This window comes from Rhopilema esculentum, chromosome 10 (assembly GCF_057945365.1).
Source record: "Rhopilema esculentum isolate cy_ngs chromosome 10, ASM5794536v1, whole genome shotgun sequence".
In the NCBI taxonomy this organism is placed as follows: domain Eukaryota; kingdom Metazoa; phylum Cnidaria; class Scyphozoa; order Rhizostomeae; family Rhizostomatidae; genus Rhopilema; species Rhopilema esculentum.
The window spans coordinates 11,901,648-11,929,574 of NC_142824.1; the positions used below are offsets into that span (position 1 = coordinate 11,901,648).

Genomic DNA, 27,927 nt, shown 5'->3' on the forward strand with positions numbered 1-27,927 from the left:
AAAATTTGGACTCCCTGTGGGCTGATTCTCGGAAAACAAATTCGCTTAGCGGATGCCTCCTTTGAACAAGCTTTCACTAGATGTCGTCGAAGTTGCCAGTTGGTTTGTTTGGTAGCTGAAAACATACGGAAAGGTAATTTTTCACTTTTTGTAGTTTATTGTACATACTAATGAGCTCTTAAACTTTTCGAAATACAAGATTCCAGTGACTTGTAGCGCATACAGTCGCAGACGAAATGATTTAGAAAGGCTTGATGAATTTGAAGCCGGCTTTCCAAGTAATTAGGCCCAAAGATGTTCAGAGTAGATCTGTTCTTCTCCGTGTAATACCGCGCAAATGATAATTTTCAGGTATAGGGCTTACGTTGTATGCATTATAAGCTCTGAAGATCCACACGCAACCATTGTATATGGTATGTCAGACAACTCTTGAACAAGGCCCTAGACGCACTGATTTCTGACATTAAACTAATTAGGTTTGTCAAAATGGAAAATTGAGAATACTTTTTCAAGTTTGATAAAGATAATCCGCTTGGAAATTCGTGCGCGCTGCTGTTTGTGTGTGAAGTTCTTGTTTTCTGTTGGGCCAATGTAAGTTGGTTTAGAACAAACAACGATTTGACTTCGGGTATAGAGTACCGAAGTGATGACGTCATAAAAATTTATTTTTAGAATTTCTAAATTTTGATCCCAGAACCTAAAAGAGCATCATGAAATACCTCTAAATATGCAAAATTAATTAAAGGTATTACGAATTAGCTGAGATATGACCACTTGAGCACAGGCTCTTGCCCCATAATTCTTGCAATTCTGTAAATAGATATTTGATGACGTCACACTTTGGTACTCTATTCTGTGGCACCAGAAAAAAGCGTTAATTGCTAATTATTTCCGTTTTCCAGAGCTCGTCCTGCTCTGGGGCTGGACGACGGAACCTTTGAAGGAATTAGTGGATTTGGTTCAGTGGCAATTTAGGTAGGCGCAATGGAAAATCAGCATTTGTTTACTAACAGGCTTAATCCCTTTCTCTATGAACAATAGAGATTGTAAGTGTGTCAGAAGTTCTTCCTGAAATCTTGTTCGGTGCGTCTAGGGCCCAAAAGATGCATTCAATTTATTTTTGCTTTCCTGGCAGATTTAAAAGCTATTTCAGTACAAAACACTCTTTAAGCAAGATTATTCCATTTCCGAAAATATACCCAACCTGGTTTCCGGTGTATCAAAATCACTTAAAAACGGATACAAAGCCAAAAAGCTGCAAAGTTTGCCTTCCACACCTACAACATAACATGACTCTACTTTTTTGGAACAATTTGCCATTATCTATATAGGAATTGGTCACTTTTACACGCCATGATGCTTTGTCTAACACAACATGCAAACTTTAAGCATAAAAATTCTTCTGAAAAAGCATTTAACTTTGTTAATAAAACAAAAATGAATTTTTAAGCTAAATCAAAAGGTTATCTATAAAACATTGCAATCTTCAGATCGAATTCTCGGAATAACTATAGCAAGTATACAGTGGCGAAGCTAGAGGTCATGCAGGTCATACCAAGCATGACCAAAAATTTTTCCAGAAAACAAATTTTTAATCAATGATAAAATTTCTAGATGTTTTAAAAGATGGGATTTTATCACATTGAAAATTCTCCACAATCAAAGAAAATTGTTCTTTGCGTACTTTTATGAAACTCCGTAGGCGCAAACATAGGGTTTCTACATTTGAAACTCAATAAAGCTCAAGGGTTTCCAATTTAGTCATGCAAATATCACAGGGATCCCAATTTAGTCATGCACTTTCATTTTCTGATTATAATCTGTTTTGCCAAATTAAGAATAATGAATTTAAAAGAAATGAGGTGTAGCATGAACATTAACTAGGGGCATTAATTATTTTATTTGTAAAAATAACACTATTTGTACTTGTAAATACAATAGTTCTAAGTAAGGAATTAGGGAAGGGTCATCGAAAGTGTATTTATCTTGTCATGTATCAGAGCAAAACAATTTAGACATGTTATATAATGTTGTGAAAATCAAATCTAACTGTGTTATTTTACCTAAATAAGCCTTCCTTCAGTATCTGACGGTTTGATCAGGTGAATCAAACTGCTCTTGAAATAGTGAATATTAATAAATTGAATGTCAGAGTTTGAAAACATGTTAACATTGAAAACAAGATAAAATTTGAATTTCAGAATTTAAGAACATGTTTAGCACCTAAAGCCAAGGCTTCTTCAAAACATGTTTCAAGAAAGTTCTGAAAATTATTCTTTTGCAAATTGTTAAAAGTTTTATGCCCACCTAAGGCTTTCTGGGTATTTTCACAATAGCTGAAAACACTTTTCTCAAGGGAACTGATCTAACCTTAACTTAACTTGGGTACCTTGCTGTGGTGCCGAAGACCCTGTTTATTTTTTGCCAAGTGCATGACCAACTTTTCAGAGCTGGTTTCGCCACTGCAGGTACAATATCTGATGTTCTATTATTAAATTTTAAATTGTACCTGTGTTTACCTGCTACGTTGCTACATTCTGAGCAAAACCGACTTTAAACAGCGTAGAGACCGTTACGATGATCTATGAATCCATTAACGGCCTGCACCTAGTTATCTCTCAAAATTATTTACAAACAATTCTTCAAGGGACATCATTAACTTACGAAATTCAAATACTGATTTATATGTTCCACAAATGAAGACAGTACAAATGTTAAGAAAGTTTTTCGTATCGTGGTTCTCACACGTGGATACCTTTGAAACGTGCACTGAAACAAGCGCCCTCTTTTTTCATTTTTCAGCGAGAAACAAGATCTTTAAAACGTTCTCTTGCTCTACTTTCTTTCTCTTTTCGTAACTTTGTCTGTGTATTGTGTTTAATTGCAAGCAGTTTTAAAAGTATTACATTTGCAAATGGCTCTCCTGAAAAGCATTCTGCTTAGATCGATGGGATTATCGTGAATCAAGAATTGGAAATGAAATGAATGTAATAGAATGACAAATTTTATATTGCTTTTTATCTACTGGTTTAAAAAAACTTTAATAAGACGTGATAAACGGCTGATTGATTTATAATTAAAGTAACTGAGCGTGTTGTACGTCGAATGAACAAAGCAAACAAATTAATATCATAAAATACGACTTTGCACTTGGGAGATGAATATTAGATGAATATCGTTGATAGTGTGCCTTGTGTATCATTAATTTTGTTGTATTAGCTTTTTCTCCGTTGTTGTTTATGTTTCTTTAATGATTTATTGATATGAAAATTAGTATAGAACGTCAGATCAGAATATAGCTTGAAAACTCCACTCTAGGAATTATATATACTTAGTTATGGATCAAAATAGGCCAATCAGAAACGGAAGCACACGGCTGTTGATGTTGCCCGCCAGCCTATTAAATATATTACTAATAGTGTCCTAAGTTGGAAACGAACTTCTTCTGTCCACACAATTAATGATTTTTCACAGCACAAACACTGCCCCCCTGCCTTACTCTTGTAAAGGTGTCCCTGTGTTCTCTAAGGGTGTTAAGTGATTCTAGAACTTCAAGTGCTAGGAGACGTATAATTCAAACAGGTAGTTTTATTGGATTGAATGAACAGTTTCTTATCAATTCAATTCAATTCGATTCAATTTTATTGACAAATATACCTAAATACATTACAATACAGAATAAAATTTATTAACATAACATTACAACATAGAACTTAAACATAGAACATTACAAAACATTATGTATTTAAATATATTTGTCTAAGGAGGAGCTCTCTAATAGATGAACTAATCGAGAGAGGGCCCCCCATCTAAAACTAAAAAAGTGAAATTTTTTCTTTAAATCAAAAGAGAAACCAAAAAGCCTCCGCAAAACATTGGAATAAACAAAATATCTGCAGTTAGATATTCTAATAACACAGTTTTTTGTTTATTTTCATCCTTTTCTTCATCTTATTTTCTTACAATTTGTTGGCAAATTTTGCTGCATAACATCAATGTGAGCGGAATACTAATTCAACTGACTTAGAATAGACCAGTCAACAACCACATTATAAATTATAATTAATGTCAAAATAAAATAAATACAGTGGAATCCCGTTATAACGAACTCTGGAGGGAACCAGAAAATAGTTCGTTATATTGGGGGTTCGCTAAACCGAGAGAAAACGTTTTCTAGGTCCTTTCGCAGTTCTTACTTAAAGAATCTGCAATTGGCTTCTCAAATCTCTGTGCCCATTTAACTCCAAAAAACCAAGCTAAGATCAAATAATACTACTGGTTGATTATTAAAAATTAAGATCTTAATGTTCCTCTTATTATTTGGGACCAAGACATTGGCAAAGCTGGTATCACTTAACTTCTAGTTGGCGGCTGAATGACGTATTCGATTACTTCACATTCTTTTAGCCTTCTTCTGCTTCTCCATCTGGGTCTGTCAATAAAATTTTGTCGTCGCTCATTGCCAATGTATCAAATATAAGAAAAGACATTCATAAGTGTCAATGTACTCATTCGCAGTAATTTCTGACGCAATCAAACTTTCATCCCGTGCTCTGAGCCTTATCAGCCAATGCTTGAAATGTATCATTACCATGTTTCACCTATGACAATAATGATTCCCCCCAAGAAAAAGTGATAAATGAACATCGAAAATAAATAAATAAAACAACAGACGAACAAATTATGAAAGTTCGTTATGTTGAGGGTAATTATGATGAAGGAACCCATGAATTGGTTCGTAATATTGAGAGTTCGTTATGTCCGGGGTTCGTTATACCGAAAGAATTGTTTAGGAGTTTGTTAGGCAGAAGCAAAGGGACCAGATAGTTAGTTCGTTATACCGGGAAATTCGTTATATCCGGGGCTCGTTATATCGGGAATACACTGTAATAACAATTATTACAATTATTGTATGTTAACCATATATTTGGTAAGTTGATAGCAGGTTATAATGGAAGCTTCTTGCATATTTTTCAACATGTGGCTCATATTTCAAATTATCATCAATTTTAGCACTAAGTTTGGTAACCTCATTTTTTATCAAAATTCCAAGCCATCTGGACATGATACTCTGTTTCTAGTTATTTGAGGTATTAGCAGTCATTTTGTTATATTTCGCCTGGAGATTTATCTTTCATTAGCCTTAACGTTTTGACGGTTAGGCCCTAGGGCTCGTCCTGCTCTTGGGCAAGACGAGGGAACCTTTGAGGGATTTGTGAATTTTCTTCAGTGGCACTTTGGGTGGGCGTAATGGAAATTCAGCATTGTTTACTAACAGGCTCAATCCCTTTTCTCTATGAACCATAAGTGTGTCAGAAGTTCTTCCTGAAATCTTGTTAGGTGCGTGTGCGTCTAGGGCCTTATAGAAAGACAATTCTGGATAATTTTGAGTGATTTGCTCTGTAAACCATAAACATAAAGTTTGTCTGGATCAAAAGGTTATGCCTGACAATAAAAAGCCTAAATAAAAAGGAACCTTTAAGAGCATAAATATTTGTGAAAATATATGTTCCAGAAACGGAAAAGGATGATAAATAATCTTGATAAAGACTGTTGATAAATTATCTTTGAGTAATTTTTGAAAAGACGGTAGGTGTCCTGATAGAGTTTAATTTCCCTGATAAAATTTATCTTAGTTCTTGTAAAAAAGTGTAAAGCGTAACTACTGATTTTTTTTAAAGATTTGGAAAGAAATACCTTGAATGTTCAACAGAGGTTGCAAAATTATGTCAACTGAGATCAGTGGCGTACCCAAGGGGGGAATAGGGGGCTCCGGACCCCCCACTTTTCTAAAATATTGTCCTCGAGATTTGTCCAAAAGCGATTGAAAACTCATTGGGGGGGGGGTGTAGTATACTGTATGCTTGTGTCAATAACAATTGTAAAATACTTTGCTATTTACCAAAGCTAAAATGAATCAAATGATGGGGGAAAATTTTGCAAAAAGGGCGTTTCCACGCATTTGCGAGTATTTGAAGGGCGTGGTTCAAAAAATTTCTGGGGGCTACGCCCCAGACCCCCCCACTACTGCAGCCCTGGGTACGCCACTGACTGAGATTTTAAGTAGGTTTTTGCTTTGATCGATTATAGTTGCAATTTGATTTACTTTCATAATTTGTTTTTTGAAAAGAGTCTACCGCCGCGCTGATTCATATTACATTACCAATCTGAAAGAAATTTCTCATGTTCCAGGAATGTTTTGCACTACAAATTCAATCAAAATAAAATCAACTGTAGACATTCTTCCCTGTCATATTTTTATGGTCTATATTATTTTGTACATATACCTCGCAGACTACAGCGAAAACACTGATAGAAAACTCCTGAAATGTATATATTGTAAGGTTGACTAATTTTGTCAATGACCCCATGAATAACTGTTTTCTCGTTTTAATGTCAGAGAAAGTATTGATCATCAGAATGATGGCATCGGACAATGGTGATGCTTCAAGTGACTTCTTACCTAGAGATTATCAGATTGAAATCTTTGAAGAAGCTTGCCGGCAAAATGTAGTTGTTTGTCTTGGCACTGGCACTGGTAAGACATTCATCAGCGTGTTGCTGATCAAAGAGCTGGCTCATCAAATCAAAGGAAAACTTAGTGAAGGGGGCAAAAGGACGTTTTTCCTGGTCACCACAGGTATGTCTTGCAGTAATTCAACCTAAAATGATTGCTATAAGATGCGATAATGGAAAATATGGTTTTTGAAAGTTTGGAAATATGTTATGTCTGTAATAAAGTGACCATGCCATTACATGTGTCACGACATTTGTGTACGAGATTAAAATGTATAGCAGCATTCATCATGAGCAAATAGATACGTTCATCTCAAGGGGGAGATAACGGAAAATTTTGGGCTTACTACCCAAACCTTTCAATGTTAGATGTGACTCAAGTGTTTTGCCCAAAACTTTTGACCTGGAAACTTATAAAATAAAGAAAATAATTACTTTATCAGATGATCGGCTTTTGATCTTTGTACGAGCTCGCAACACGTAGTCGGTTTTACCACATTTTGGTCATGACTTTTCTTACTTGAAGCTAACCATTTGCTCTTTTTTCTTGAGTTTAGCCTTTCCTCCCTCTAACTTTTTGTCACATCATTCATTTTCTCTGTACTCTTTGCTTCTTTCCAACATCGATGGCAAACAAAACTTCCTAAGGTTTTCCTTACCTGAAATGTTTACTAATCACTACCGCGCCTAGCAGAAATCAAAAGGGACTTAGAAGCGGGTCCTTGATGCAGTCCCGCATGGGAACTGAGCTTCTCGCTTCTTCCATACGATTTTCCATTGTCTGAGCATTTTCGGATGCTGCCTTAACTGATCTTATTGATGCTTTAAGAAGGATGTTTTCCCTTGAGCTCTAATACACTAGGTTTCTCCGTACCCAGCTGCTTGCCTTTTTAAGATCCGTGAATAATCTGAATATGTTTTTTATTTCCTCTCAGAATTTTTCCTGTTGTTTGTTTTTTACATTTGACAGTTTTCCTTGCAGTCCTTTGTTGCATCATGATATTGCAAAATCCCGTTTTGCTCTCTCCCAATATCATTATACAATTGTTGCATTGCATTGTCAATATTCTTAAAAGGCATCAGGAGGAGTCATTCAGAGGAGGTGTTTCTTGAGGCCACGTTTATCAAGCCCATTTTCTAACGAAAAGTAACTTTACCGTACTTCCATTATGTTATAATTGAAACAAATTGTTTATCTTATCTCCTTGAGTACAAAAATGTTTACTTAAGGGCACTTTAAAAACGGGGAGCACCTTTCAAGATGTTGATGAAATAGATGTTTTTAACCTTGAGGGCTCTTTTACATACTTCCCTAAGAGTGGGGGCACCATTCCTTGGTTCCTCTGACTACACCAAAACTGTCACAACAAAACGTAGAAGCAGGATGGTCACTTTTTGCAAATCTAATGGGGACTGTATCGCCAATATTTTACAGATTGATGGTAGTACCTAATGATTTTTTGTTGGTATTTGTTACTTGTTTTCAATTGGATCGAAATGTAAAATGTTTTACAGTCACATTAATCATCCTGTTACTCTACAGTTCCTTTAGTACATCAACAAAGCAAAGCAATTGAAGACAGGACATTCCTTAAGGTAGGTAAATATACAGGAGACATGGGTGTTGACTTCTGGGACAAGGAAGACTGGAAGAAGGAATTCAATGCGCACGATGTTCTGGTAATGACACATCAGATATTGCTTGATATGCTTCAACATAATTACTTGCTACCATCGAATATCAATCTGCTAGTACTGGATGAATGTCACCATACTAATAAAAACCACCCGTATGCGCAGATCATGAAACGAATCGAAGATTTTAGCATCAAACCCCGCGTTATGGGTTTAACAGCCTCTATCATAAATGAAAAGGTCAAGAATAAAGGCATCTCACTTCGACACCATCTAGAAGAAAGAATGAAGGAACTTGAGATAAACCTACGAGCAGTATGCTTTACGTGTGCAGATCAATCTTCTACATCGTCATATGCAACAAAGCCAAAGGAAAGTATAAAAGGATATCCTGACCTGGAATTTGATGACTCTCAGTTCTATCAGATATACACACAAATCTCAGATCTTCTTAAATTTAACGGAGGTTAGTACTGACTTGGATGTTTCTACTTCCTTTCCAAAGCTAGGCCTTTCTTTATCTTCCAATATTAGCTGAAAATGTCACATTACTTCTTTCACTCAACGTACATCTCAAAAAACTGGTCCCACAACTCATATTTCCTTGTAAACTTTGGAAACAATTACCTTGTTGTTTTAAGAGTCTTATAACTTCCTTGTATGTCTTCCTTCTTGATTTCTTCTTACTCTCTTCTTGTTAAGGCTTTCCTTATTAAAGCAACCTCTCCCTTGTTAAGGTTTGGTTTAGGCATAGCCAATGGTTTAGGCCTCTCTCTAGCACATCTGGCTGAAAAAGAAGTTGCTAAAACACTTTAAAATGCGCCCTCTCTCACCAATTAAAAAAATTGTTGGAAAGCTTGATGGCTGTTGGCCCTGAGATCACACCTATGCAACCGATATTCCTTTCACATTGATTTCACATGCAAAGAGTAATCTAATTTTAAGAATAATTTTTGACAATGCATCATGCCCTTAGCCTTTTAAAGAATTAATATCTTGTTTCATTATAAAGCCTTAATTAGAATTTTCTGATTGTATTTGGATGCAGACTAGTGTTAGCGCAAAGAAGGATTTGGAGGTGTCCCTTAGTTTTATCAGAACATCCTCTCCCTTATCTTACTAAAACTTTTAAAAGAAATTTATTGGATAAAGATATGTTATATTTCTTACTTAAGATAAAAAGCCTATTTTGGGAGACTGCGGCACTGAAACCATGCTAAATGGGGTATGCCTGTGATATGAAATAGCGTGGTCTTTCAGCGGCCTCGCCCATCATCCCTCCATAGTTTGTGGTAGCCTACACCGCCACTTTCGTGCCCTTAATCAACCAATCTGTGCTACCAGATCTTCCTGTATCTTTTTAACAATGGCAATCATTGACAAACAGGTAGTAAATAGTTAGCCTCCAAATTCATATTTGTGAGAAAAATGCCATATAAAAGAGTTTCTAATTCAACTTTCATATATAATAATATGTTTATATATTACAATATGCTGGTTGTGAAACTGTCTAATACCTGCTAAATATTGTAATCGTAAATTTGAGACCAATTTTGGAATTTCTGATTCAGTGGTCTTCCGCTCAATAAAACGAGTCACTAAGTTTCTCCTTTTTAAATGCCGAGGAAAGATCGTGGAATTAACACACTTTTCCTGCATTGCAGAAATGCCAAATAGCAAAGAGGAAAAGGAGGCTTACAAAAAATGTGTAAATGCCCTTAGAGATCTACAAGAAATTTTAGACTTCCTTGGAGGATGGTGCACTTACAAAGCTGCAATTGTTATCAAAGAAAATATTGGTATGTTTTACAACCTGTATAACGAGTTGGAGATAGATAGATGGAAAACAGAAACCTCAAGACCACTTGTAAAATACTTAGTCCCAAGAAAACAAGAGCTTTTAAGTGCTATCTTTCTAATTCACAATTCTTTGGCTTTGTTAAAAAAATCTTGCATCGTTTCTGAAGTAGATCAACATTTGATTGAGGTATTTTGGATCACTTTAACATTTTGCAAGTTTGAAGATTGATTCTCTTTTTTCAGAAAAGGAGAAAGATAGCTTTCATCGTATTGGGTCGGAGTGGCTCGATTATGTGGTTCAAATAGCAGAGGACATTATTCATTTGTTTGAGCACTATGCAGTGTCTCAATTTGGGGGCATTGAAAGTATTTTGCTCATGATGCCCTTAATCACCCCAAAAGTTATGACACTGATGGACTTGCTGGTTGATAATAAGAAAGGTAGGGAGCCTTATAGTTCTGTACTTTCAGATTTCGTGTTTAGAACAGTCTCCATGTACTCTTAATGTAAAATACTGCTATGTGCGACTCTCCTAAATCCACTGTCGTCAAGTTAAAATTGTTAGTCTTAAATGTGTTCCTTAAAATTCTTTGAAGAACAATATTTCTTAGATCTTCCTTTCTACAAAAAAGCCGAAAGTATGGGGCCGTGGATGCGAGCAATAATGCATTATTAGCAGAATTGATTCAAAACTCGTAGAATTGATTTAGCATGCCCCACTACACAAAAAACTCAATGCTCGATACTTTTTCTGCTTTTTAGTACTTGCCCTAGATCATTTTGAATCCTTGATGTCTACGAGCATGTTGATAAGATAACACTTCGCTTTTTGCTAGTGATTTTAGGAACCCCTTTGCGCAAGAGCTTGTTTGCATCACCCATTCATTCGTTTCCTTTTCTGTCAAAACTAGAATGTCAACCCTGAACCTCCCCACGTTTTACTAACTGGTCCAAAGGTCATGGTCCAAAGGCTTGTCTAATGCACGTTTGCCGCCCATAAAAATTTCACGATCAAGAAAATTGCCTCCTTGCCTGAGTGAAAATGATAATTGAAATAAAAAGCTTATTAGTTTCGGTTCTCGTGTAATTCTTTTAAGTTTGTTTCAAAATGCTTGTACATGCTGTTTCAGATATGTGGCTACCATGGGTATCAGAGCCTTAAACTTTGGAGGGAAATAGAGATGAGAGAATACATGAAATGATGAGAGGCTTTGCCGGTTTTGGCAGGCTCTATCCTCTCTCGATCTCCTTTTTCTCCCTCCCCTTTCTCTTTAAATTCTCACCCCCTTAATTCTTTCCCCTTCCACGGCTCTGTTACCTGGTGTAGTTTGAGGCCTTAGTGATTTGAGTTCCTAGAGGTCTTAATACCGAATCAGTGCCGTCGATAGAATAGATATTGTTCCCAATGGGGTTTCCATGTCTCATTTGCCAAAAAAATTGGAAGAGCTATCCTTAATTTGCCAACAGGGTTGAAAATTTCTTGGTGAAGCAACCCTATATGGTCAAAATCCTCCTTGATCAAAAAGAGAGTGTGCCTATCGTTATGGCCTTGTACAGAATAAGCAGTAAATGAAAAAACGCTAGCACGATTGAACCTGTGCATTGTGGTTTTTTCAGATCTCTGTGCGATTGTGTTTGTGAAAAAGCGAATCACTGCTCACGTTTTGAGTGATCTCATCAACAACTTAGTGACGTGCTATGAGCATTATGAAGGCATCGTCAGTGATTTTGTATACGGACATAATTTGGTGGGTATCTTCACCCAAAAGGAGTTGTGCTCAATGACGTCAAAGAACCAAGAGAAAATCCTGCGGAGATTTCGAAGCATGGAATTCAATGTGCTTGTTGCGACGAGTGTTGTGGAGGAGGGGCTCGATGTTCGCAAGTGTAACCTCGTCGTGAGATTCGATGGTCTACAGAATTATAGGGAATACGTACAATCAAAGGGAAGAGCACGGGCAAAAAATTCTAAATTTGTCATATTATCAAGACAAGAGGAGATTGAATCAACAGAATATCAGCTTGAGGTATCTATTATTCAATGCCTTGATGAGCATGTTTTCTGCATTAAGTGGCGTAAACAGTACATATTCACGTTACATTAAAAGCTCACATATATTTTGACTGTAAAACTGGTGCCTTGTTCACCGTGTTATCAAGCCTCTGTTCTTATTAAAAAAGAGACAGTAGTCTATTATTCTAAACGAATAGTTCTCACTTAGGCTGCAGGGGCAATCGCCGCCAGGCTTGTAAGTCAAAGAAGGCATCAGCTTGCATTAGTGGGTTAGGATTACAATGGGAAAATCTTTTTATGATTGCGATGTTTTTAATAAGCATGCAGGTCAACTACTCAATTTTCTACTAGATTACTGAATATCGTCTACTTATTCGTTCAAGGGAGGAGGTGGGGGGCTGGGGGCTACAGCCTATTCACATTTTTGCTAAGGTATGATATTCAAGTTGTAGAAAACTACCATAAAAGTTTGCCAATGCGTCTAGAGCACTCTCCTTCCAAATAAAAATGTGATCTGGTTTCCTAAGTTCGTTTTCAGTAGGTTTCCTCATTTGCTTTGTAGCTAAATGAGCAGTTACTAAGCAAAAACTTATCTACTGTGACGTATTAACTGAATTAGACGTTCATTTATTTTCTGAATTGAAGAGAATGCGAGAGGTTGAACAAATTTTAATCGAAAAAAGCAGAGGTCGTGAATTACCAACCGAAGAAGAAATTGCAGAATACAGAGTTGCAGAGCAGCTCATCGAGCCCTTTAGGATTTCTGACGAGGAAGGGGCGGCAGAAATAAATCGAAACAATGCGATGCAGCTACTGCACATGTAAGTTTGCTATTCCTTATACCTCCGTATTAGCTTATCCGGGTACGCCGGAACGACCAAGCAGCAAAGGGGTAGGCGCCAGTAAAAACGAATTTGAAACATAAGTCCCAGCTTCTACTAATTCTTTTGCAACTGTCATTTTGTTTCAACCATCTGCAGGCATCTTGAAATAATCTAAGTTCTGGCATAAGATGTTTTCTACACGTTTTGAGAAATTTCAGCAAGAATAAGACATTAAAGGCACTAACGTCAAAATTTCGTAGGAATCTTTTTGATAATTACAAGCTGGTGATGTCTTGGGTATTTTTATGAAAAGGGCACATTGGGCCTCTTGCTATTTTATAATACAGGGAAGAATATGGAGGACTAAATAGAGAACTTAAGCATTATTGAAAAGCAAATAAATGATTGGTGTTAAAAAACCATCTATCGTAACAGTCCGAACAAATCAACAAAGTGTGTTGCAGTAAGGCAATCAACAATCAATACAACATTTTGTATTTTATCATTTTATTAGTAAAAATATGTGGTATACATTACACGCTCATTTCCAACACACACTCACTTCATTAAACCATAAGCAATTAGTTTTTTAGTTATCGGTCCCTTTAGAAAATATGATTACAAAAGATATGTGTAAAAGTTCCAAGTCAATTAACCAAGCGGCAAATACAAAAGATATTACCAACAATAAATGTGTTAACGATTAAACCTATGTAGATCTATTACGAGACAAAAGAAACAGTAAGAATACTGAAAAAACGACCTTGATTAATAACACGCTGGTTAATTACGCAAGTAAACCGTGGGAAAGGCGTTTGCGCGGCAAACTCCCTGCTTTCCGCGACACTCTCCCCCCTTGACTCACTCCGAGTCAAAAACAAGACGGGTCCGCCATAGCGCGTCGGCAGCTGCAGCTCTACGAGGCCTATTCCGTACTTCCTTTCTTTCACTGTCACCATTTCCTATATCCCCCACTTCGTCACTTGTCCCTGTTATCTCCAAAGGATAAAGTTTAGTAATTGGTCTATTAAGTAAATCTCGCTTACCTTTGCAAATCTTAACTACAGAAGCACCCCGTATCTTACCATCCTTACCGACGATTAATCTTTCGATTCTTCCAATCTTCCATTGACTTCTTTTGACATTTTCATCCTCTATCAATACTATGTCTCCTTTATGAATGTCACAATTGTCGGCTCCAGCAGCATTATGCTTTTCACGTAGTTCCCTCAAATATTCGGTTCTCCATCTCTTCCAAAAATGTTGTAATTTCCTAACTAGATAAAGGAATCGTTTACTATGCGAAGTTTCATCATCAGAATAATTAAATTCTATATGATCTGCAAGAGGTGATAATCTCCTACCAAACATTAAATGAGACGGTGTTAGTATGTCAACATTAAAATCATCCTCGTATATGTACGTCAGTGGTCGAGAATTCAAAATTCCTTCCACTTCTACTAAAACAGTATGCATTTCATCCTTATTCAAAAGAGCATTGCCAAGAATTTTTCTAAGTATACGTTTAACTACACCAACCATTCGTTCAAACATGCCACCCCACCACGGACTTCTTTCTAGATTAAATTTCCATTCTATTCTTCTTGACTCCAACTCCCGCTGCATATCTTTATTTCTGAATATACGATTGATAGACTTGGCTGCTGCCTTAAAAGTTTTTGCGTTGTCGGATACGATTAACTCTGGCGTACCTCTTCGAGCAGTAAATCGTCTTAAGCATCTTAAGAAAGACTGAGCTGTAAGATCTTCCACCAATTCTAAATGTAAAGCACGTGTTACACAGCATGAAAAAAGGGTGATATACGTTTTACGTGTTTTACCCTTTAACCCCTTGACATACAACGGTCCAGCAAAATCAACACCTACTTTGCTGAAAGGCGGTGACTCCTGTACTCTAAAATCTGGTAACGGTGCCATAGGTGGTGCCTTATAAGCCTTACCCTCCAATTTCTTACAGATTATACAAGGCTTGATAAGCTTCTTAATGAATTGCCTCCCCTTAGTAATCCAAAACCGAGATCTTAATTCCGTTAAAGTGATACGAAGACCCTCATGCCCCATTAACGCATGGACATGTAAAACAACGAGTTCCGTGAAATGATGGTTCTTTGGCAATATTATAGGAAATTTGCTATCAAATTCCATATCAGAGTTTGATAGTCTACCTACACATCTTAAAATACCACTCTGCTCTTCAATGCGTAGCTGTTTCTTAAGCAATTCAAATTTTGGATCTTGTTTCAAGACTGCCTGCGCATTAATAATCCACAACCTTTCCGCAGACAAGATTTCTGGTACAGTTACAGATCCAATTAATTTTTCCTGTTTGTTCATTTTAGCTTTAAGATTATTTATGAATCGGCAGACATATGCAGTAACGCGTACAAGCTTATCATACGAACTGTACTTATTAATGTCAATGAGTTGATCAATATCCTTAGAACTCTCCTCTCTAATCAACATGGAATTGACAACCTTCTTACGTTCCACATCTACTTCAGAAGGTCTACCTAAATCAATATTTGACGGCCAACAAGACTTATCCTGACATAACCAGTCTGGACCATGCCACCATAACTCACTATCCTTCAAAGTATCAGCATAAACCCCACGCGATCCTAAATCTGCTGGATTATCTTTACCGGGACAATGTCTCCACTCTTCACTTGAAGATAACCTTAAAATTTCATTCACTCTGTGTTGCACAAACTGTTTCCATTCATTTCTGTTATTTATCCAAAACAATGCGGTTTTACTGTCAAGCCAAAGATACCTTTCCTCTATATAACAGTAACTACTTAAGGCTGAGGAAACAGTTTTAATTAGTGTTGCAAGAATTCTAGCAGACATTAATTCTAAACGCGGGATAGAAAGAGCTTTCAATGGTGCTACTCTGGTTTTTGAACATACTAGCTGACTGAAAACTCCTTCCTTAGCTTCATAAACAAAATACACGGTAGCACAATAACCCTTTAATGACGCATCAGCAAAACCATGTAGGGAACAATGCAAAATTTTCTCAGCATTCTTCCCATACAAACATCTGGGAATAACAATAGAGCCCACATTAATTAATGAACTTAACCAATTATTCCAACGCTCTAATTTATCAGGGGGTAACTCGTCGTCCCACCCAATATTTTCGACACACAATTCCTGAAAAAGAAATTTCCCATTAATCAGAATAGGCGAAAGAACTCCTAACGGGTCAAAAGTTTTGGCAAGAAAACTTAATATTTCACGCTTCGTTACTTTCTTACCCAGTAGTTCGGATGCAATTTTCGAAAATTCGAATTGCAAGGTATCTTCACGTTGATTCCAATGAATCCCTAAAACTTTACATGAGGAATCAATATCCTTTCCCTCATTCAAGATGGTTTTCGCATACGAATTGTCGCATTCTTTTGTCTTAAAATTCAACTCCTGAATAGCCTCAGATTCAATAACCTTCGCGACTTCGGGTTCATTAGTTTTCCATTTGCGTAAATGAAAACCTCCTTCAGCCATCCTGTTCTTAACCTTATAATACAATTCCAGCGCTGCTGTTACATTCTTAGCTCCTGATGCTAGGTCATCTACGTAAAATTCATTTCTTACATGTGATACAAATTGCGGATCGACCTCTGTATATTTGTCAATATGATGACGTAAAACAGCATTGAGTAAAAATGGAGATGAATTTACTCCAAAAACTACTCTATTAAAACGATACGTCTCAATAGATGGCGACTGGGAATTTATGTCATTAACCCACAAAAAACGTAAACAATTCCTGTCTTCAGGATGCACTTCTATGTTTAAAAAGGCTTTCTCAATATCGGCGACTAAGGCGACTTGGTGATGTCTCCAAGAGACAAGAAGATCAAAAAGCAACGGATTCAAGGACGGGCCTACGTGTAAACAATCATTCAAAGAAGTACCATTGTGTTTTTCTCTACACGATGCATCGTAAACAATACGCAATTTGGTGGTCTCTGCCTCCTCCCTTATAACAGCATGATGTGGTAAATAATGAACATTGCTAGAATTATCTAAACCTACAACCTTCTCTATAATCCCCCTCTCAAGCTGGTCCTTAATAATATTGTCATACTCTTGCAATACTTCAGGGCTTTTCTTGAGTTTAGATAATTGCCCCTTTAATCTCGCTACACTGACACCGTAATTAGTTGGAAGGGGTTTATGGGCTTCCTTCCATGGCAATTTAGTCGAGTAACGCTCGCCTGTAAATTCGATATTATCCACAATATCTTCATGAACATCAGTTGTAGGCCGTACTCCGACAGAATCTAAATCCCATAGTTTGTGGATCTGATCCTGTAAACTGGCCTTATCATTAAACACATTAGTTTCCTTATCCGATACAAAATTGATATTGACATTGCTGACAGAAGTAACATCAACGATCTCACCTTTAACTGGTCCTGAAAGAACCCAACCCAACTTTGTTCGTACGGCGACCGGCTCGTTCACACCTCCTTTTCTCGTTTCGTCCTCCATAAACCGCCACATGTAATCTGCACCGATCAGAATTTGTATGCTTAGTTGCTCTTCTTTCGAATCAACGTCTGAAAACCAAATGTCCTTCAGATGAGCAAAATCCTTCTTTACTATCTCTAAATGTTGGTTTTCCAGCTGTGAGATGGAATCTACAACACAAGCTTCAAATGGGATGTTATACTTCTTATCTACAGACGACAAAGTGATTTGAACAATGTCCTTTGCAGAAACATCTACATTAGTCTCACCAAATCTACATATACGCAAATTCTCCTTACGAGAAGGAAAAATGCCTGCTTTGTTCACAACATTGGAGGTAACAAAGGACCTGTGACTTCCCCCATCAAAAAGTACTCGCACTTTCACTTTCCTCGTTCCATTAACATAACCTTGCGCGGTTTGGAGAGCTACCCTCCCCCCACATTCAACACTCTCTACGCAAGTATTCGTGTTTGCCTTTCCGACATCCTTACACGCAGTAGAATTAGCATTACCTTGTTCACATAAGGCACTATGGTGTCTACCCTTACAAATATTGCATGAAATATTGTTTCTACATTTGAAGGATAAATGACCCTTTGCTAAACAAAGAAAGCAACGACCATATTTTTTCACAATATTTTTACGTTCACTAAAGTCCTTTACATTCTGACAATCAATTTCTTCATGAAATTTTAAACAAAAGGCGCATCGATGGTCCTTTGCAACGCTGTGCAAGGCACTCGATGTTCTCACCCAATCTTTGCCTTTTCCACTAGCAATCATTGACTGCATTCCAGACGAACCAGCAAGGTTTGGCTTCAAGATTGAAACGTGCGACTCTCGTACTTCAAGCTCGTTTCTCAACACTTCCAAAAAAGACGAAATGGGTAAATCTTCAGAGCCCTTCACCGCTCGCAACATACTCAATCGAACCGCTTCTGGCAATTTGTCGAGCAGCAATGGAACGACAACACAAGAATACGTGGTCTCATCTATCATCATAGAGTGCAGCCCTCGAAAATGTGTCTCAGCCATATCGTAGAAATGTCTAAGACGATCCAAATCGCGCTCTTTATAAACAGGTTGCAAATTCATTAGCTCATTGATATGCGATCTTTTTATCACTACTGGCTTTGCGAACCTTTGTTTCAATAAATCTACTGCCGCTTCATAATTAGCTTCAGTTAAGGAAAACCCAGCAATAACCTTTTTCACAGGCTCGTCTAACAGATAGCGTAAATACGTAAATTTGTCCACTTGACATAGTTCCTCATTTTCGTGAACTGACGAGCGAAATGCGTCCCAAAACTCCTGCCAATCATACGGTTTACCGCTGAATTTTCGCATCTCCAATTTAGGTAACCTTGCCCGTACCTTTCTAGTATTCAAAGTGGCTGTAGAACTTAGACTGTCAATGGAACCACTGCGTTGTAACTTATCATCCAATCGACCTTGGATTTGTATTATAGCAGCCTGAACTTTTGATCTAAACTGTCCCGCTTCTTTGCCTTCCTTTACACAATCATCGGCTTCTCCTTCCTCACTTATTAACCCCAATATCTCGTCGTCCAATTTATCAAGCTTCTTCTGCTTTTCCTTAAGCTGTGACTGAATCATTCTTAAATCTGTTTCACTCACGTCGTTTCCATTACCGTCCTCTATGATTTGCAATGCAAATTCTCTATGCGCCAATCGAACGTTCTTTCTCCTATCTATCACCGACATATTTTCCACAAACAAAACTTACTCCAACACACTATCCGGGCAGTGCCTCCACTGTATCGTAACAGTCCGAACAAATCAACAAAGTGTGTTGCAGTAAGGCAATCAACAATCAATACAACATTTTGTATTTTATCATTTTATTAGTAAAAATATGTGGTATACATTACACGCTCATTTCCAACACACACTCACTTCATTAAACCATAAGCAATTAGTTTTTTAGTTATCGGTCCCTTTAGAAAATATGATTACAAAAGATATGTGTAAAAGTTCCAAGTCAATTAACCAAGCGGCAAATACAAAAGATATTACCAACAATAAATGTGTTAACGATTAAACCTATGTAGATCTATTACGAGACAAAAGAAACAGTAAGAATACTGAAAAAACGACCTTGATTAATAACACGCTGGTTAATTACGCAAGTAAACCGTGGGAAAGGCGTTTGCGCGGCAAACTCCCTGCTTTCCGCGACACCATCTAACGATGCAAACTGAAAAGTCGGAAGTCTTAATCAAAGCATGTTGTAGTTTTGTAGGATATTGCGTCCAGTAGCAAGAATAGGCAATGAGATGATAAAATACAGAAAAACAGCATACGTACAGCGTAAGGATCTTCAAATGCATAATTATTTAGTCTTAACAGGGCCATGCCACCCCCCTCCCACTTTCTTACGAAGCAAGTAGTTTTAAAGCTGCAGTAAGAGAGGTAAGAAGCCTTGGGCCCCTACTTTTTTAGCCTGGGCCCCCTAAAGTGCAAAGGTCGGGCATTTGAAAGTAATGGCTTACTCACCAACTCATGTTGAAGAGAAAATCGATCTAGAAATAATCATTGCAACTGCAGCGTACAGATTTCCTGTTTTGTGGACTGGCTCATAGTGAGAATCCAGAGAAAACAACTGCACGGACAGTTAGAATAACTCATAGGTTACTCAGAGACATTCCAGACGATGAGAATGTTAATACTCCAAATGAATGGGACAGATCTGATTGAATATCGACAAGTATGATGCACAGGTTTACAGGTGAAGTTCTCTCGTGCCTTTTTAAGAGTCATTGTTAGCAATGAACTTTAGCGCGTAATAAGTCGTCCAGGCGACTATACAAGCAATGGCGGTAAACTTCTACGGATCAACCAAAATTAATTTTGGGACTGTCTGGAAAGTCATTATGGAATGCCTATGCAGCGCAATGGCCCCTTTTTAGCAATAAGTCTTCTAAAAGGGACTTTTCCGTTTGCCTCATTTTTCAAAAGAGCCTGGCTGATATAGAAAAATTGGATAGACTTGATTCTATCAAATCTTAACAGTTTGCAAGTTAACAGGTTTGTACCTTGAAAATTGATGAAAACTATTTGAAACGTTTTGTTTAACAAAATTTTCATTTCAGTTATTGTTCGAAGCTTCCTTCGGGTCAGTATACATCTCTGAGACCGACCTTTAAAATTCAAAAACACGCTGATTATGGTGAATTCATGGCTATTGTCAGTTTACCGATAAACTGTCCTGTGAGAGAAACAATCGAGGTATGCATGATGTCTGAGCAACGACGTCGAACATTTTGAGTGACATTTGCATCACGTGTTTGAATGAGCCTATAATGATTTCTCTGATAAATTTTGGTTGGTGATTGTTGTGATTTAATCGATAGAAAGCATTCATACATTTCTCTATTGCGGATCTCTGCCCCTGGTTCGAAACACTATAGTAAGCAACATGACCCAAATTAGTTTTTCGTAAATTATTCAACAAATATAGGAAAATATACGAAATAATAAGAGATACATTTGGAAGGAAAATGCTCTTCAATGTCAATAATTTAGTAACGAAGCTACCAGTGGTGGCGCATAGGGGGTATGAGAGGCTAACTACCCCTCCCCCCCCCCCCCCATTTGTCAAAACATGGTCCACATGTTTCTTCTTAAAATTGATTAAAATGCGTTAGGTAGGGGTAGATCATATTTCCAAAAAATTAACCTTCTACAAAGCACTGAAACGAGGAAAATGGGCGTGGTTCCACTGGCCACGCTCATTACCCTCCCACTCTGCAGTGGCTGGCGCCACCACTGGAAGCTACCTCCTCTCATTGAAGGGAGTGCGTAGGCCTATCCTACCATTGGTGTTGGTTGCTCAATTCGTCGTCATCAATTGAGGCAAACACGAAAGAGTTGTATTGCTATTAAACTCTGTTAAAACAAGCCAAATTAATATATCAAGCTCATATTGCACAGGTTTTTTTATGACATCATATTTCATAACTGTATTCATTCGCTCCAGTTAATTCCAGTGGATTTTTACTTGAAGGGCGATTGGCTTCCAACCGAAAAACTAGCAAGAATCTCTGCGGCAAAAGAGGCGTGTGTTCGTCTTTGGAAGGCTAAAGAACTTGATGACTATTTCGTACCAATTAAAAGAAACTACGAATCTGACGAAACCGATGAAGATGAGGATGAAGTTGTGCATGCTGGAAGTGCCTGTATGAGTACGCCATTTGTTTATCAAAGAAAGGTAAGGAGAGTACTTTCATCGAGAGGCAGCGTTTACATCATTAGTGGTAACAAGAGAATGACTTTAATATACATCGCAGGAGTGTCAGCAGGAATTCTCAAAAAATTGTTTCTAAATCTACTGTGGAACAGATTACGGAGAATGGGGCTAACAAGTTTTGGGGAGGGGGTTATATGCAAAAGGCCAAAAGGATTATTTTTAGTACAGTTTTGAAAATTACGGGGAGGTTTAGTCCCCACATCCTCTTCCATACTTCTGCAGTCCCTGTATGGCTTTTCAACCGTTTTTCCGGGATCAAGTGTTGCAAGAACAGCCAATGCTAAAGAAAATATCATCAAGTATCGTCTTGCCGTGTGAATCTGCTTAGGGGAAAAGTGGATGATTATTCAGAGAGCCAAGGCTGATAGGAGAGATAATTTTCTCCACAATGCCCAATTGAGCAAACATTAGCAGAAATAGATGCAAGAAGATTGGCAAAGGCGATCGACTAGTTTCCTACACATGGCCTGTTTTTTAGCTTATATTTACATTGATTTTAGTTGGTTTATTAATGCACTTATTTGTGTGGCCGGGCTTCCAAGTACTAACAGCTTAGGTAATACCTTTCACCTTTTTTCTTAAGGTGTGTTCAGAGAAAAGATTACATTTTATTGTAGCTCTGTAATATAAGCATGAAAAACAGGAAGTAAATGTTTGGCCGTCCAATTTTTCAATTCTCCTTAAACATCGCAACAATTGTTTTATTTTGGCTCAAAATTGATGACAAAAGCTCTTTTTTTAGATCCCAGACTGTTTTGAGTTCGAAGGACCTTTTCCTTCATCTGGCTTATATCTCTATGCTTTGGAGATAGTTCTGGAGAAACCAAAGACTGGTCAAGAGTCTTTATGGAATATCTGGTATCGTGAAAATCGTCGACAATATGGCTTACTTGTTGCCAGGCCATTACCAAAGGTGTGAAGTAATTGCTATTATGTTCTGTATTGGAAATAAAACACAAGAGAACGTATGTTTAGTAAAAACGTAATAGAATATTTTACCAAGTGTGTGGTTTCTTTGACTCCACCACGTGGTTCTCTATGGCTATTCAATTTATTAATTATTCTAATTTATGCAATGCTGATTCAATAGGTACATAAATCACAACAGTACAATTGCTTTCTTACGTTTTAAGCGTTTGGTTTGAGCAAGAAACTGCTTGTACACAATGAGCTCTAAATGTAGTATTTTGATTAACGGTTCAGTTTATTTAAACTCATCATAGACATATACAGTTATCTAAATGACTTACTGGCAATCAGTAAATTTACAATGCACTTCTAAGGGCTGAACAGTTACCTTTTTGCAATGCCATTGTCGTTGAATAGAAAACTTTGAACCATTTCTCTCAAGTAGCATTTTATAGCTATTGGCTTAAGTAATTTTGTCTTTTCATATCAATAACTTTTTTATTATACATGATAATTCGTTCTCATATTCATGGATCATTGAGGGTATGTGATTTAAGAAGTAAATTATCTTCATTCCTACTTTACTTTATGTGACATTATTCATGTCTGGAACATTGAGACTCACTACTGGCCCCTCTATAACTCCTTTCTGTCCCTCCCCCCTTCCGACTTGTTCTGAAATCCATAGAGTGAAAGATTTTTGTTGCAACAGAGATCAGGACAAAAATATTCTTTAATAACAGAACAAGGACCAGTTTACATACAGCTCATATCAACACAGTGTAAACGAAACAACTTTCAGCCGTGACAGTGTAAACCAAATCGGTGAAAGATCAATCTAAACGGGGTCTCCGATTTACCAATATGGAGTAAATTCAAAGTTTATTTATTTTTAGGTACCGTACTTCCCGCTGTTTACCCAGGCTGGAGAAGTCAGAGTAAGTGTAAAACTACAAGAGGGCGATGTCTGCCTGAACCGTCTGGAGCTTGAATGCGTGAAGAGTTTCCATAAATCAGCAATGACGATGTTTGCTGGTGATTTTGCATCTGGGAGATCTTTTTCCCTTGATAATGCTAAGTCAAAGGCTCTTCTTGTTGTTCTTGCAAGTGGCTCTCATTCGCTTACAAAAAGAAAGAAGCAGCTGTTCGATTGCAAGTTTATGAGTGAAGTATGTGACGATCATTTCTATCCTGCAGATGGGGACCTCGATGATGCAGTGATAAGCAAGACCTACCTCGGAGACAGGAAAAGCCTGTATTATGTTGCTGCAGTTAGAAACGATATATTGATCACAGATAGAATTGCAGCTGGCAAGGTAACATTTGAAGAATACTATAGAAACAAATACGGAAAGATTATCAGTCAAGAGCAACCGTTGTTGCAGTCTGTCCATGCAAGTACAAGGATCAATTACACTGCCCCTAGGTATAGCAGCAAAGAGTGGAACAGCTCAAAAAGCGCATCTGTCGAGTTCTTGGTACCAGAGCTTTGTCAGCGGAAACGGATTCCTGCTAGCTTCCACTGTCAATCAGTGTGCGTGCCATCACTCCTTTTTAGGCTCGAGACGCTTCTTGCTGCCGAAGAATTAAGACAGCTGATGATTCGAGATATCTCTCCTTCGCATTTGAATTGCCGCTGTGTCAATAAAAAGGAGAGGGAATGTTTTGATGAGATAATGCGAAAACCGAAAAAGAAAAGAGGCGGTGTTTGCAGGTATGATACAAATTTTGAGCGTGAATTTGAAGATTTAAAGCTGGATGATGCATGTGGAAATCTTGGTGAATTATTGCACGGAAAAAACCATGGCAGAGACAAATGCGTCAAATTAGAGGTGGTCCTACAATCGCTAACAACTGCCAAAGCAAACGCTGGCTTTGACTTGGAGAGACTGGAGACCCTTGGTGATTCTTTTCTGAAGGTTGCAACATCTATCTACCTGTTCTACAAATACCCGATGAAGTACGAAGGAAGGTTGACAGAAAAACGTAAGCAGCTTGTTTGCAATAAAAAGCTGTTGAAAGTGGCAAAGCAGAAAGATTTGCAGCACGTTATGTGCAATACGTCATTTGGTGTGAAGCTTACAGGAAAGGATGAGGATACGGTGTATGACCATGCCAAAACTCTTTGGTTGCCTCCAATGTTCGCAGAGGTATCGTCTCATTTCTGCTAATTTTACTGCCTTTTGCCTGTATAGCTTGCTAAAAACGAGTGATTTGTACATATATAAAACTCTTGTTGTTTCAAAACATTGGTAAAGCGAACCACTAGTGCTGCCTGCAAAACTCGTAATCCATTCGCCTGAACATTAGCACAAACTGTTTATTGCACACGTTTCATCGAACTATCGATTTTATGGCATCTTTGTTGAGATATAACATTTTTTGTTAGATTTGATTAGTTTTTGAAAATTCTCTGCTGTTTTTAAAGCTCTATGAACCGTCAGAATATAGACCGTCAGAAAATGTTTTTTGCATAAAAAGTAACTGGCTTGAAGCTAGAGAATTTCTTCTCTATTAAATCTATAGCATAATTTCTAAAGAAATATTTCCCTTAAAAGTTGAAAAACGGAGGTTATGTATTCCAGGTCTTAAGCCATTCATCTAGTGAGGAAGAAAAGGTCCCTGTCGCTCCTTGTCACATTATCAGAGACAAATCATTAGCAGATGCCATTGAAGCTCTCATAGGCGCATTTTTGGAGCACGATGGAGTAAATGGTGCGCTAAAGTTGATGCAGTGGTTTGGAATTGACTGTTTCCGCAGCTCTCTAACGCTTATGCCTGCTCCAAATTGTAACAGCGCGTATGCTGATTTTGATCTGCCTCATGCAGCAATCTACGAAGAAAATGCGGAAAACCGAGCCTTTGTCACAAGACAGTACAAAAAAATGAGACTTTCTGCTGTTGAAAAAACGATAAATTATGAGTTTAAAGATAAATCGTTTTTGGTGCAGGCCTTTACGCATATGTCATATCATTTAAACAAAGTCACGGGCTGCTATCAACGGCTGGAATTCCTTGGTGATGCTGTATTGGACTTCCTGATCGTAGGGCACCTATGCTCTAACAATGGAGACCTAGACCCAAGCAGTTTAACAGACATCAAATCAGCACTGGTGAATAACAACACATTTGCCCTGCTCTCACTCAAATATCGTCTTCATAAAGGTTTGATGAGGCTGGAGTCAAAACTTGATTCAGTGTTGAGCAGGTTCGGTGACCTCACGAAAGAAGAAATAAATGATAATTTTAAGGTGTGTAACTTATATGATTTTATAAATTTATTACATCGGTATCTTAATTCATTAATTATAAAGTCGATGAACTAAACTTGCATCCTACTTTTTTTGGATACATGTGACAAGGAAGTGAATGTTGATTTCCTTCGCCTTTGCCGAGATCTGGTAAGAGGGATTTTATTGAGATTGTGAAGAAAGACAAAAATCCACCTTAAGTTTCAGTTAATTTCAAGACAATTTTTTTGCCAAGCCATTGTTTTCTTTTACTGTAATAAAATAAACAAGAATACCTATATGTTACATAACCTGGAGTTCCTCTTTCATCATCGCGACCTGAAGCTCAAGGAAATGCCAGGCGGCCGGCTCTTTTCTGTAGGATGCGAGCTTCCTGGTGCTTTTGATTTCCGTCCACCATAACTCCATAGACTCAAAGACATTTCATCTTTGAGCTACTTCAATGCATTTTATTTTTGTTTTCAACTGATAAGACGAAGAAGGTATCGAATAAAAAAGGCAAGGTAAAGAGAGCAAATTAAGGGTCAAGGTCCTTTATATCGGAAACAAAATATTGCATGATCTCTAGATGAAAAATTAATATAGCTACATAGTCCATCATTATAGTTATGATTGCTGCTTAAATGCCAAATATTGTCAAATGTATTTGATTGCAAAGATTTTTATACTTTTAACACCCGCTATCTTGAATACCTCTCATCTCGAACATTCGATATCTTGAATTAGTTTCAATTTCACTTTTGATGTAGTACAGGGTTCGTTATTTGAAACCATTCGCTATATTGACTAACTGCCATCTCGAACAAATGCCTATTTCCTGTGAGAATTTCAGACAGCGTTTGTCAACTGTACTTTTGCAATCATTTTGTGTGGTCTATTTAGAGCCCATTCATGATTCGACTGACGTCTGACGATGATCCAGACGAAGGCTATCATGCACCTAAAGTACTTGGGGACATCTTTGAGTCATTGGCAGGGGCAGTGTTTCTTGACAGTGGTCTTGACTTTCTGCAAGTATGGAGAGTTTTTTATCCCATACTGAAGCCGTTAATTGGTGAGTTGGTAGATATTTGGTGCCATGTGATGGTACTTGGATTCTTTGTCTTATCTTAACCTATGTTGTTGGGAGGGTTTAGCACCGCTGCTAGCAAGAGTTAGCTGAAAATGGGCGCGGTGATTGTGGGAAAGGGAGGCTATCTTACCCAAGTGCGAACTTTTCAGGGAAAATTATGAAATTTTCCTTCTTCTTGGGGTTGATGAACATTTTTCTATATCCCCTCAAAAAATGTGATTCCCACTTAACACCCGAGCTGCTAGGTATAGATATTTTTTTAGAGTGGGGAAAAGGATGCATCTTGAGGTTTTGAAGAGACGTTATAAGTAAGTAGAAAGAAAGTAAGTAGAGATATTATGAGTCAGAGTCTCCAAATTATGACGTAGCTACTTTCGCTTTATTCGTCATGAGTCGTGAAAAATCTTGCTTGTTTTTTAGATGCCTACGTGGAAAACGTGCCTTTAAATCCAGTAAGAGCAATTAAAGAGAAATACCCACAAGCCTCCTACAGGTTTGTTTGTTTTCAAATATTGGTTAAGATGTTACTTTGCGAAGTTTGATTAGTATATTTACAAAATTTCTGCTAGTTTGCCATGAACATAACGTTTAAATATAACGAGCAGCATTTACGTTTAAATTGGGTGCTGAAAAAAGCTTCAGTTGATTACTTAGAAAGTGGTGAAATTTACCAGTAAATCACAGATACAAAACAAATAAAACACGTATATGCTGAATAAATCTTTTATCAAGTAACGAAAAATTACTCAAATTTCATTAGCATCTTCATTTGATTCATACAGTCTTTTCTTGTTCAATAGGTTTGAAAACATGACAAATGGAAAGTGCATGTGTTTTTGGCGGATTGACGAAAAGGAATTTTACGGCATCGGACAAAACCGAAAAATGGCACAAGGAGCTGCCGCTCAAAAGGCTTTGCTCGAAGTTTGATCTGCTTTACGAGCAAATATCTCCATTTTCTACGGCAGATAGACACTGTGTTTGCAAAAAAGAATTCTTTGCACTATATTACGTAGTGTCGTCGTTTTGTAGTTCATAACTTTTTAATCTTTACGATTGGCGTTACAAAGCAATAATTTTTTAATTGACTTAGCTTTGTTTCTTGTATTTTAATGCTCTATTCTTTATTCCT

General features: G+C 37.4%; 1 protein-coding gene across 1 annotated transcript; it reads left to right on the forward strand.

Moving 5' to 3' along the window:
* LOC135694185 (endoribonuclease Dicer) lies at positions 1 to 27,883 on the forward strand. Its single transcript, XM_065212886.2, has 15 exons — positions 1 to 133; positions 6,401 to 6,640; positions 8,060 to 8,617; positions 9,816 to 9,950; positions 10,195 to 10,392; positions 11,570 to 11,979; positions 12,612 to 12,787; positions 20,407 to 20,542; positions 21,321 to 21,524; positions 22,306 to 22,476; positions 23,369 to 24,622; positions 25,058 to 25,723; positions 26,606 to 26,777; positions 27,216 to 27,288; positions 27,596 to 27,883. The coding sequence occupies exons 2-15, from the start codon at positions 6,421 to 6,423 to the stop codon at positions 27,723 to 27,725; spliced, it is 4,503 nt and encodes a 1,500-aa protein (XP_065068958.2). The 5' UTR covers positions 1 to 133; positions 6,401 to 6,420; the 3' UTR covers positions 27,726 to 27,883.
* The last annotated feature ends 44 nt before the right edge of the window (positions 27,884 to 27,927 follow it).

Excerpts from the sequence above, each read along its gene's own strand:
- LOC135694185 (XM_065212886.2), top strand. The coding sequence starts at position 6,421 with ATGATGGCATCGGACAATGGTGATGCTTCAAGTGACTTCTTACCTAGA. Across the intron at positions 9,951-10,194 it reads TGTTATCAAAGAAAATATTG|AAAAGGAGAAAGATAGCTTT; the intron begins GTATGTTTTACA and ends CTCTTTTTTCAG. Across the intron at positions 22,477-23,368 it reads TTGCCAGGCCATTACCAAAG|GTACCGTACTTCCCGCTGTT; the intron begins GTGTGAAGTAAT and ends ATTTATTTTTAG.